The sequence below is a fragment of the Mya arenaria genome, chromosome 4 (genome assembly GCF_026914265.1).
Source record: "Mya arenaria isolate MELC-2E11 chromosome 4, ASM2691426v1".
Classification (NCBI taxonomy): Eukaryota; Metazoa; Mollusca; class Bivalvia; order Myida; family Myidae; genus Mya; species Mya arenaria.
Window position 1 is genome coordinate 28,523,035 of NC_069125.1, and position 12,787 is coordinate 28,535,821.

The 12,787-nt window shown below is 36.0% G+C and overlaps 1 protein-coding gene across 2 annotated transcripts; it reads left to right on the forward strand.

Moving 5' to 3' along the window:
• The first annotated feature begins 154 nt into the window (after positions 1-154).
• LOC128232744 (PIN2/TERF1-interacting telomerase inhibitor 1-like) lies at positions 155-9,777 on the forward strand. 2 transcript variants are annotated; one of them, XM_052946464.1, is made up of 6 exons: positions 155-276; positions 2,526-2,648; positions 2,797-2,959; positions 3,775-3,892; positions 5,108-5,875; positions 7,724-9,777. In XM_052946464.1, exons 1-6 carry the CDS (start codon positions 204-206, stop codon positions 8,489-8,491), a joined length of 2,013 nt encoding a protein of 670 aa, XP_052802424.1. In that variant the 5' UTR covers positions 155-203; the 3' UTR covers positions 8,492-9,777. The 2 variants fall into 2 exon arrangements, with proteins under 2 accessions (XP_052802424.1, XP_052802425.1); XM_052946465.1 differs by having other exon boundaries at positions 5,108-5,901; positions 7,724-7,862.
• The last annotated feature ends 3,010 nt before the right edge of the window (positions 9,778-12,787 follow it).

A 12,787-nucleotide genomic window follows, 5' to 3' on the forward strand; every position in this document is an offset into this window, starting at 1 on the left:
ATTCTCGTTTGTCCATTGGCTTAAAGGGCCGCCATCTAGCGAGCATGTTAATTCCCGTATTTACAAATTCTGTAAAACCGTTTTTTATTGGGCGAAAGTCAATATCATATCCAATGAAATAAATTCTTCATAAATGAATCGGGAAGACGCTTGTCTTTTAATAACTACTTACAAAGAAATCGTTCATTGACCCTGACGAAAACATGGCAATGTTGGCAGAACCACGACGAAAACAGAAAATTTCTCTTGATCCTAGAGGAGCCAGCTGGAGTAATGGTAAAAAAATGTGGTGCTATCCCGCATTTTATAATTTTCATATAAGTATACTAAAAAAATAGACTTTGGTGAGAAAAAAAATCTTGACTATCACATATTTTCGCGTCATGTGTCAAGCTGTCATGTAACATCAGACCCAATATGTGACAGCAACCTCATAAAGTTGTAACGTTGACATGAAATCCTTCACGAACACATCTAGCACTCGACCAGCTTTTAAGTTTGTGAAATTTGAAACTAAATATAAATTTTAGAAAACATTTTAACAAAAATAGTGGTGCCAACAGTGTGATCAGAGTATAGGAGTCATGATAGAGGTTCCTTGTTTCTATCCCTGCACTGAGGTTTGTAAATGACTAGTAGTGGTTAGTAACCAGGAATCGGAAATAGTTCTGAATAATGTGTATGATACTAGCTGAAATGTGTGTTTGTTAGTAATGCACCAGTCAATTGTAACCACGGCACCCAGGTCCGGGGATATACTGGGGATAGCCAGGGAAAGTTTTAATAAGCACATGTCATTGCATTTCCTGTGATAATTAAAACAAAATTTAGTCTATGTTATATGGAGTCTGATGTTATGAAGTTATGTCTAAATACAGTTGCATATTATGTTAAACTGATTCAGGTAGATTTATATAAGTCGTTTCAAACTTTTTACTAAAAGCAGGGTTATTTATTATTATGAATGATCGTCATATTAAAGTACGTTTTAATTATATAAGAAATTAGATTTATCCATATAAGAATATTTTTCAGAGTACTTTTTTTGGTTATTTAGATGTTTTTATGCACCAGCCCATTGTATATGCCCCCCCCCCTAAGTCCGGAATAGCGGGGACTTTGACTTCAAGTCTCTCAAAACCCGGGTAAAATACCCGACCTGCAGGGACACACTGCTGGTAAAATCCCTGCCAAATGGCCCCGCAACTCCGAATACCTATGTGAGGCCCATTCCCGACTATTTTCAATATGAAGACAAAACCACATTCACTAGGCACTGCGGGGCCACCTGAAAGGTAAAAACACAGCCCATTGCCTCTGCTGTACCCGGTATACCCCGGGAACAAGGGTGAGGGGTGGGCGGGGCAGTGGTTACAATTGACAAGTGCATTACAATCCCGGATTATGTTGCAAATAAAAACAAAATATAAGGTGATAAACTTAGGCTTACTTATATTGAGGTATATCCAGACCAGTGTTTATATCGCTATTTGTGAAAAGATATTTGTTCAAAACTGTTGCTTTGTCAGAATTTGATCAAAAATGAGCTTGATACATCAATTTGGACCAACCAATGACTCATGTTCCAGTTAAGTTGACCTGTGACATCTTCAGCATCGTTGTAACAAGGTAAAATGTTGGTCCCTTGTATTATGACTTGAATAAAATAGTACTAAGTTGATCATTCCGATTTCCATTCAAATCGAGTCACTAATTACGCAATATAATCGCTACCAGTCTCAGATACACATGCTTTATTGCGTAATGATTGCTTTAAATAATAATCCTTTAGTGTATGAGACGGTCAACAATGACTTCAAGCATGCTCAAAACATATTTATTGTCAAAAATAAGATTTAATTTCCAAACTTCGAGCCACATTGTTAAGCCCGGAAGCGGCCATTTTGATTGAATTTATTGAACCCATGCTAAACCGATCGATATACAGTATAAAAACACTACGCATCGGTAACTTCCCTTTACAAAAACAAGAAAACTAGCGTAGAAAAATTATACTTGATTATTTTTAGCCTTTTAATAAATTATTACCTGAAAAAAATCTGCTTGGCGATCAAAATGGAGGTGCGGGCGCACAAAAAAAATAAAAATATTTTTTTTACATTTTCAAAAAAATAGGAGCGGTAAATCCGCGGAACGAAATATCAATTTGGTGTGGCCTAAGTACTAGAATCTGCAAAAAATGACTGATCTGTTCAGTTTTCATTCAGTCTTCACAATATTACTTTTTAATATTGTTATCCATTCGTGCAGGAAGCTGTGCTAACAATCTTTCCTGAAGCCACCTTCACTTGCCTGAACGTATTTTTAACATGATGATCTATATGCTTGTTTTTTGTTCTTTATAGTATAAAAATATATCCAATAAAAGATAAGTGTGGCAATTTTACTTATTGCAGGTCTCGACAAGTTTGTTTTTGTGAAGACTGTCTGTTTATGGAATTTACTTCCAAGTTTGTAATCCAGAGATTCTTTCGATGCTTATAATCAGATATGTTCTTTTTTAGATGATAGTAAGTTCGGCCAAAAGCTCATGGAAAAGATGGGATGGAAGAAAGGCAGAGGTCTAGGAGCAAAAGAAGATGGAAAAGTGGAACATATAACTGCCAGTATGAAGTTTGACAGCAAAGGTTTGTAGCATTATTGAATACCGTACAAAAGGAATATTAAGTTGTAATTTTGTTAGAAAATATCCCATTTATTAAAGTTTGGAAAAAAAATGTTCTTCACTTTCTACATTTTTATTGTTGCTGTCACTTGAGCCTTTCATTAAAACAGGTGTTGGCTGCAGCAAGAGCCATGCTGACAACTGGATCGCCCACCAGGATGATTTCAACAGTCTCCTTGCAAATTTGAACCAGGATCACGGAGAGGGTAGCAAGCAACCAGACAAGGTGACCAGCTTAGAGAATAATTCAAAGACATCAAAGGGCAGGCTTCAGTGAGTTTATTTTCTTTTATTTGTATTATACTTTTAAGTTGGAAAGTCTTGATGCTCAAATTAAATGTATTAATTTTAGTGCATTATCATGTTTAACTTTTTGACAGTAATGATCCAAACAAAAATATGCATATGATTTGTGAACAGATTGCAAATTTTTAACCTTTGTAAATGTTTTATTTTATTCAATAGCTACGTGGCCACAAATTCCCCTTTTTAAAAAGTACCCAAATATCGCTGTATTTTAAAATTGTGCATCTATCTAGATTTTTCCCCAATAATACTCAATCATGCAAGCTTTCTCTGCAAACTGCTTGGTTTAAAGTACCCTGTAGTTAAGTTTGTGTAATTCACATGTTCATGAAAGCTCTGTAATTCATACTACACTTTATGGAACAAACAGTTTTTAAGTGGTGTAGTTGTAAAGGTGTCTGCCTCTCACCTATGATATTGTGGGTTCAATCCCCACCATGGGTACCTTCTTATGGCCTCTCAAAATAGACACCAGTACAGGTTTCTACCCAAGAAACAGACTAAAGAGTGATCATATCGAGGGGTGAAAGCGAAAAGGTTCTATCTGCTTCTTTATTTAATGCCACTTAGAACCTTTTCGCATTCACCCCTCGATATAAACTGTCAGCTTTGGTCACAATCTACTTGAAAGAAACTATAATTTATAATTTGAACAAACATGCATTTGTATGCTTATCAGATCCAGGAACTAAATGGAATCACTGAAGGGATATGGAATTTTTATTGCACTATCAAGACAATTCTTTTTCATTTATCAACATGATTGCTTGTTCTGGTTTCAGCTATCAGAAGTTTACCAAAGGAAAAGATTTGTCATCAAAGTCAGAGACAGACCTTGACTGTGTCTTCGGCAAGAGGAAATCCCAGTCTGGCACAAACACGCCACAGCCGGAGTCTGAGGTAACTGCCTGGCAAAGTAATTTCTTGTATGCATCAGAAGATTTATAAATACATAATTAAATATAACTTACACTGAGACTTCGCTCTTATCTGATCATCAAACTATAATTAACTGAAAAAGACATAAATAAAAATTATAAATACAAATATAAAATATTACTTACACTGAGTCTTTGCTCTGGACTTATCATCAATAATAATACTGAAAAATACTTGTTTTAAGAAATGATTTAAGTACAAATATCTTTCCAAAGATTGTTTTAAGTTCTTGTTTTATAAGCTTATACACAGAATCTATGAAGAAGTTGTCACCTGTTACTAAAAATAGAAAAATGGTTTCTGCCCAATAACTTTAGTTAGCATTGACAGATATTGATGAAACTTGGTGTGTAGGTAGCTTATGTGAAGAGCTAGCTTGGGATTGCTTTTGAGGGGGTTGGGGCTAAGGTCAAGGTCGCCTGTTACTAAAAATAGAAAAATGGTTTCTGTCCAATAGTTTTAGTTAGGATTGATAGATATTGACGAAAGTTGGTGTGTAGGTAGCTTATGTGAAGAGCTAGCTTGGGATTGCTATTGAGGGGGAGGGGCTAAGGTCAAAGTCACTGTTACTTAAAATAGAAAAATGGTTTCTGCCCAATAACTTTAGTTAGCATTGACCGATATTGATGAAACTTGGTGTGTAAGTTGCTTATGTGAAGAGCTAGCTTGGGATTGCTTTTGAGTTGGTAGGGGCTAAGGTCAAGGTCACTATTACTTAAAATAGAAAAATGGTCAAGGTCACTGTTACTTAATATAGAAAAATGGTTTCTGCCCAATAACTTTAGTTAGCATTGACCGATATTGATGAAACTTGGTGTGTAGGTAGCTTATGTACAGAGCTAGCTTGGGATTGCTTTTGAGGGGGTTGGGGCTAAGGTCAAGGTCGCCTGTTACTTAAAATAGAAAAATGGTTTCTGCCCAATAACATAAGTAAGCAGAGCTAGCTTGGAATTGCTTTTGAGTGGGGAGGGGCTAAGGTCAAGGTCACTATTACTAAAAATTGAAAAATGGTTTTCGCCAACAGTAATTTTCAGTTAGTCTCTTTTTGATAAAAGTAAAGATAAAGTCATACAAAAAATTAATTGGCTATAATTTCTGATTGCCCATAACAAAAACCTGGTTTCATCGCATTGCGGCGCTTCTAGTTAAAATAAAACTTAAACCTCTCGTTTGCAGTCAAACTCGGACAATGAGGAAAGAAGACATGGTATCCCAACAGTTACCAGCACTGACAATATCCAGGACTACTTCAAGAAGAAAATGGCTGACAGGATGAATAAGATGAAAACAGACACATTTGATGATTCCGCTAACAATGCAGAGGATGAAATAAATGAAAGGCCGGCGTTTGGTCTTGGATTTGATTCTGCTGACAGTAAAGAAGATGACACTGAAAGACCAGCATTTGGTCTTGGGTGTGATAGTGTTGTTGATGAAGAAACTGTGGTTAATAAAGGTGGCAAAAAAGAAAAGAAGAAGGGAAAGAAGAGGAAAATTGAAGAAACTGATGAGGCTGTTAATATCGAAAAAGTTGAAGGTGATGTGATTGTAACTGATGAAGTAGTTAAGTGTGATGATGGTGAAGGTTTAGAGACTGTTTCGAAAAGGAAATTGAAGAAAATGAGAAGGAAAGCTGAAAGAGATGCAAAGGCTAGTGAAGAACTTGCCAATGAAGTGGTAAGGAAAAAGTCTAAAATAACTAAATGTAATGACAGTCAGGAGGAAAATGCTGTGGTTAATGCTTCAACTGAGATAGATGATGACACGCAGGCAGTGAATCAAGGAATGTCTGCGACTGAAGATATAACCAGAGCGAAAAAGAAGAAATCAAAGAAAAACAAGAAGGATAAAGTTGATAACAGCCCTGAGAGCGGAGTGGCATTTACAGTTGGTGGTGATGATGCAGAGGAGGCAGAGATGGTGACAGAACCACGGAAGAAAAAGGTGAAGAAGAACAAGAAACAAACTTAGTATGATTTTAAATTTCTTTGTTTTGGCATTATATTAGCTTGAATTTCCTATCATAAGCTGGCATGAGTCAAACAAACTTGGTAGAACAAGTACTGGGCCATTTCATCAAAGATCCGAGGAATGATCTGAGTTTTAGATAACATTTTACTTTCCGGTAAAGTGTATTGAACCCCCCAATGTAACTTTTGTAAAGTGTAATGTACACCTTTGTTTCATGCAATAAAGTGTAATGGCAATTAAAAGTATATAACTTATATGGATTAAAAACCCCGGTCAGCGCTTCCTTCCCTTTGCATTACAAAACACAAAGCTCGTCAGGGGAAATAACTGCATAGGAGTGGAAGTAATTCTACACCAGTAAAGTCTTCATTGTGTCTTCAATTTGGTCAAAACAGTTGTTCCCAAAATGGTTGTAAATTGATCGTAGTAGTGTTACATCCTTATAATAATTTGTATTTGTACGGATTTGACCAATTTTTATTGAAATTGGATCATTTTAAAGCATATTATTGCCAATAATGACCCTTATCTGTAACTCTTGAGTGTTAAGTATCTAGGTGTGAGTTTCAACAGTAGAACTGCACTGTTTTAAATCCTTCCAAAGAAAATATTTGTTGGATTCATGATGAACCTGCTGGCCTCCATTTTAAATGGCCATGAGAGTGTTACTTGTGAGATTCAAACCTACAACCTATTATGTCAGGAGGTGAAAACTTAAGCCACTTGATCAACTTGTTTAACATAAGTTTTGCATAGTTGATATCTAATGATTTTTTTCCATATCATGTAAAAGTTATTACATACCAGGGTTCGAATTTAACTTTGAGGAGCACTCGCAAAATTTTGCGAGTGCATTTTGAGGCAACTCGCAAAATGACAAATCAACTTGCAATTTTATTATTTGCTTTATTCCCTTATAATATTGTATAATTAAAGTAGAAATTAAAACCTTAGACATATTATGAATATTAAAAAGTATCAATCTTGAGTGACTCGACTAGTAGAACTTGTTGATGGCTTATTCTATTTGGGGGGTATGGAAAGACTCGTCTGATGCTGGCAGCTTTTTGATAACAAAGCTGTCCAATAATTTGACATTGTTCACTTTGTATATTTACCCTCGCCATCGGGTTATTTAATACCCCTTCGACAAGCACGCTACAGATTTCATTAAGTCTATAAGTATTAAAAACAATAAAATAAAAAAATTAAAATAAAAAAAGCAACAGTAAATGTAGCGTGGATACTTTGGACCATGAAATATATCGATCAACGAACTCTATTCATTTTGACAGGATGATGGGGTTTACATATAGTGCGCAAAAGCGCTAAATTTAGCCAATGATTGAGCTAGGTGATTACGTCATTCGTATTTACTTTGTATTATGCACGCCTCGGAGCATCCCGGAAAGATTCGAGATAAAACTCGGCCTTTTCCATATTTGTTCTATTTTTGAAAACCTACTAGAGCGTGACTCCGTTCTGTCTTTTATACCGGTAGTGTAAACATGCCACTTATAGGCTGTTTACACTCGACTACATAGCGGAATTAAGTTCATGTTTATTCTACTTTCCTTTTAACATATTGTGGTCTAGAAAAAGCCACTCGCAGAATTTTGCGAGCTTGAATGAAAGTCACTCGCAATTTCCAAATGTCGCTCGCATTTTGCGAGTATGCGAGTCTAAATTCGAACCCTGCATACATGTATGTTTTTGATTGAATCTTTTCATGAGACTTTTGTGACTTCCAAAGAAATGCAAATGATCATGTATTGTTAGTAAATACATTATATTGTAAGAAATGCTTTGTTCATATTACAGGAAGAAGTCAATATACAGATTAAAGAAGCTAGAACTGTGATTGAAGAAAATATGGAAGAAAAGGTTAGCCATGTTGGTGAAATACTTGAAGCAACAAATAAAACTGAAGAAACCAAAAATGTAAAAACTCAAAGTAAAAGAACTCAGGGAGAGAAAATTACCTTTAAGAATAAGGCAAAGAAAATGAAAAAGATGGATAAAAACCAAACTAAAAAAGGGTCAAATACCTCTATGGCAAAAATGAAACTAAAAGAAAAGAAGGAAAAAATGAGACTGAAAAAAGTGCAAAGTACCCTAAAGAATAAGGGAAAACAAATAGAAAAGGGAGATAAAAATAAACTAAAAATAAAATCAGAAAAAGGGGCACATGAGCATGGTCATTTTCCGGGATCCAACCTTGGTTTGATTGTGGGGTATTCGGGACAATTGATGGAAGAAGTGGAAAAACGCCAGAAAAACCCAAGCTTATGGGACAAAAAGAAAACCAAGGGCACAAAAAATCTAAAGTCTAAAAAGAGTACCGGTATGAAAAATCTAAAGTCTAAGAAAAGTACCGGTATGAAAAATCTAAAGTCTAAGAAGAGTACCGGTATGAAAAATGTAAAGTCTAAGAAGAGTACCGGTATAAAAAGTCTAAAGTCTAAGAAGAGTACCGGTATGAAAATACTGAAAAGTACCGGGATAAAAAATCTGAAGTCTAAGAAAAGTGTGAAAAATCTGAAGGCTAAGAAAAATTTGAAAAATGCGATGTCTAAACAAAAAGAATGAAAAATCAATGGTCCAAAAGTATGAAAAGTCTTAAGACTAAGAATAAATAAAAATACTAGGTAATAGTTGCTGATTAAGTTGAATCAAATGTACTGCTAAATTTTCCTGGATGGATTCTTATGATCAGCTAAAAAAGTCTGGGGAATTTTACATGTCCTAATTTGTTACAAGAATTTTTCATCATATTACTATAGAGCGTTTGAAATTCGTGACAGTTTAATTTTTGCAATAATTTCTGAATTGATAATGTCGCGAACTTAAAACCTAGAAGTATATGTAATTTACTTTTACTTTCAGTGGTTTAGATAATAGGAATTATAAATCTCCTAAAATTGGCCAAAATGAAAAATTGCAAAAAAAATGTAATGCAAAATTAAAAAAGATTTTCAATATAAAGATATAGCTCATTTTAAGACAATTTCTAAAAAGAAAACCACTGGGATCTGTTAAAATTATATATTTGTGATGTTGTCTGCTAAAATGAGTTCTGCAGAGAAAAAGTGGGATGTCAGTCATTGAAATTAGACTTGGATGAACAAGCCCGAATTCTCATACTATTGCTTGGCATCAAATATTTTATAAAGCCCTGCTAAATAAAATTCAGAATTTTACCAAGCCAGAAAACATTTTACCAGTGCAGGGCTTGCAGGCTTATATTAATTTTGACCACTGGGATGTTCATTTTTGCAAAATATTGTGCCTAGCAAGCATGCCTTCAATACAAATTTTTAGCTGGCCAGAAGAGGTTATGTCATGGTGTTGTTATGTTGTCCGTGCGTCCACATTTAAACACAATTTAGGTCATGATGGCGTCATGGGGGTCAAGCCATAATGCATCTAATGGGTTGGTAGACCTTAATAAACTCAAATAAACAAAACAGTAAAGCATAGTACTCTTAGGCCTCTTGTTATTTATTTTTTTGAAAATTATGATCTCTTAACCAATTTTACACATTGTTAAGTTTAATTTCATTATCCCATTGCTTTTTAAAACTAGTTTTTAAATTATTTGATAATGCTGTAAACTATAGGACTCATTTTTGCAGACAATTTCACATTTTTATTTTTAATTATCAGGTTTTAACACACCATATTGTTGATGAATTTAAGTGTTCAGATGGTTTGTTGCTGTTTGTATTGTATTGGCCATATTTATCTTTGTCTACTAGTAAAATTGAGTGGGAAATAATTGTTAAATTTTAAGCAATATAATGAATTTTGATATTATTTGTTTTGAATGAAATGTTGTAGTATAAAATTAAATAAGAATAAATATACATTACTTTTGTTTTTTTATACATGTATGTGTTGGGTTCCACTGCCTGGGTGACATTTGGGATTCAAGTTGGCGTTGGTTGCAACGTCAGTTGCAGCATAAGCATCATCTTGTGCAGACAATTGCTTAAGTATTTATTATCCAATCATGACGGTGTTTGTGGGCATACTGTTTCGTTCAATTTTGATCATGGAGTAGATGAATGAATGTATGAATGAATGTAAATATTTGTATAGCGCATTATAAAACAAGTCTCTAAGCGCTGCACACGCGAATTAAAAGGTTAAAAAGTCCATATCATTTCACTGATATGCCAATTTAAATAGGTGAGTTTTTAAAGCCTTTTTGAAAACTGTCATGGAGTCAATGTGTTTAATTTCTACTGGCAGGCTGTTCCAAAGATTGGCTGCACATTTATCAAATCTCTTTTCACCATATGTTTTAGTTTTTGTACGTGGAACGTTCAGTAGCTTAGCAGAGTCTGATCTCAGAAGTCGTATTGGCTGGTATTCACTAATTAGATTGTTCATGTATACAGGAGCAAGTTCATGTCTGATTTTGAAAGAGTACAGTATGACTTTGTACTGTACTCTGTACGGAACCGGGAGCCAGTGTAGAGAATATAGAACCGGGGTTATGTGGTCACGCTTCTTTGTTAGCGCTGCAGTTTGTCGATTACTTTGCAGTTTGCACCACATAGCAAAACATTGGCATAGTCCAGCCGAGAGGTTAGAGAGAATTCACAAGTGTTTTACAGGCATTTATGGTAATGAATGGCCTAATCCGCCCAATATTACGCAGATGGAAAAAACAGGATAGATCTACTCAGTAAGTCCTGAGTTTTGCCCATTTTACATTTCCCAGTTAAAAAATACCCTGGTATTAGGTGTATGTCTTGTTCAGACATTTTCTTCAGAATTTATTATTCAATCCTGATGAAACTTAGTTCAGTTTTATCATGGGGTAAATCTCAATAGTAACTCCAAGTGTTGGATTTTGATATAAAAAAAATTGTACCTAGTTTTCTATCTTGTGCAGAGAAAGTCTTCATTACCAAATCACGACTGAGCGTCAAGACCATGTTTGTAGGCATAATGTTCTGATCTAGTATGATCACGAGACAAATTACATCAGAGTTATGCCCCTTTCACATATTACACCAGAGTTATGCCCCTTTCACATTAAAATACAGCTTGTGTACTTAGTTAGTTTAAACTTTATTTAATTTTACAACGATTGTGAAACCAGCTATAACAACTTATATTTGTCACTCTCGTTGGCACGATGTTGCGCGAGATTGTGGTCTTGTGATGTGGAGGAAACCGGAGAACCTGGAGAAAACCCACTTGTCCAGCTTGGTGACCACTAACCAAACTCACATGCGCCCAGGCCGGGATTAGAACCCGGGTCGCCTTGGTGAGAAGCGAGTGCACTAACCACTGCGCTAACCGGACAACCGTACTTCTTGTTAAAGGGTATAATTAGACTAAGTCCTCATCACTACAAAGTTTTTCTGCTTTTACAAATAACTATGTATTGCAATTGGTTTCACTCTGATTGGGCCTTCAAGCAGGCCACACATCCAATTTCCCAGATCTAGTTTAATATTGGACCTACAGATGCAGTAGAAAATGCAAACCAAACAGTTTCTTGAAGTACATGGCTTTGGCCACCGGAAATAAGCTTGCATTTTTAGCTCATCTGTTTTTGGAAAGAAAAAGTCATAGTCTTGGTGTGATCATTGTTGACATCTTAGTGTAAAAAGGTCATAAAGCCAAATACACCTGAAACTGTGATTGCGCAGTTCTTGTAAATTGTTCATAACATTTTTATTATGCAGCCGAAGGTGGGCATATTAAAATCGCACAATCTGTCCGTCCGTCCGTCCGTCCGTCCGGCTCTGCAACTTTCCCTTGTATGGACAGATTTTAAAATAACTTGCCACATGTGTTCCACATACCAAGACGACGTGTCGCGTGTGAGACTCGTGTCCCTACCTCAAAGGTCAAGGTCACACTTAGTGTTTATTCACAATGGAGTGCTGCATATAAGGACATAGAGTATAGGTTGTCGTGTCCGGGCTGTAACTTTCTCTTGTATGGACAGATTTTAAAATAACTTGCCACATGTGTTCCACATACCAAAACGATGTGTCACGTGCAAGACCTGTGTCCCTGCCTCAAAGGTCAAGGTCACACTTAGTGTTTATTCACAATGGAGTGCTGCATATAAGGACATAGAGTATAGGTTGTCGTGTCCGGGCTGTAACTTTCCCTTGTATGGACAGATTTTAAAATAACTTGCCACATGTGTTCCACATACCAAAACGATGTGTCACGTGCAAGACCTGTGTCCCTGCCTCAAAGGTCAAGGTCACACTTAGTGTTTATTCACAATGGAGTGCTGCATATAAGGACATAGAGTATAGGTTGTCGTGTCCGGGCTGTAACTTTCCCTTGTATGGACAGATTTTAAAATAACTTGCCACATGTGTTCCACATACCAAGACGACGTGTCGCATGCAAGACCCGTGTCCCTACCTCAAAGGTCAAGGTCACACTTGGTGTTTTTTCACAATGGAGTGCTGCATATAAGGACATAGAGTATAGGTTGTCGTGTCCGGGCTGTAACATTCTCTTGTATGGACAGATTTTAAAATAACTTGCCACATGTATTCCACATACCAAGACGACGTGTCGCATGCAAGACCCGTGTCCCTACCTCAAAGGTCAAGGTCACACTAAGGACATAGAGTATAGGTTGTCGTGTCCGGGCTGTAACTTTCTCTTGTCGTGTGCAAGACCCATGTCCCTACGTCTAAAGTGAAAGATACACTAAGTGTTTATTCACAAGGGAATTCTGAATATAAGGACATAACAGTGTAGGTTGTCACGTATGGGTGGTATTTTTTTATGTTCAGAGGCAATTTAAAATAACTTGCCATATGTATTTGACACGTAAAGGCAAGATCAACTTTTCATGTACTGACCTTGTTCATAGGTCAATGTCACATTTGGGCG

Coding starts and splice junctions, on each gene's coding strand:
- LOC128232744 (XM_052946464.1), top strand. CDS start 204: ATGGCAATGTTGGCAGAACCACGACGAAAACAGAAAATTTCTCTTGAT. Junction 2,649..2,796: donor TATGAAGTTTGACAGCAAAG/GTTTGTAGCATT, acceptor TCATTAAAACAG/GTGTTGGCTGCAGCAAGAGC. Junction 5,876..7,723: donor CAGAACCACGGAAGAAAAAG/GTGAAGAAGAAC, acceptor TTCATATTACAG/GAAGAAGTCAATATACAGAT.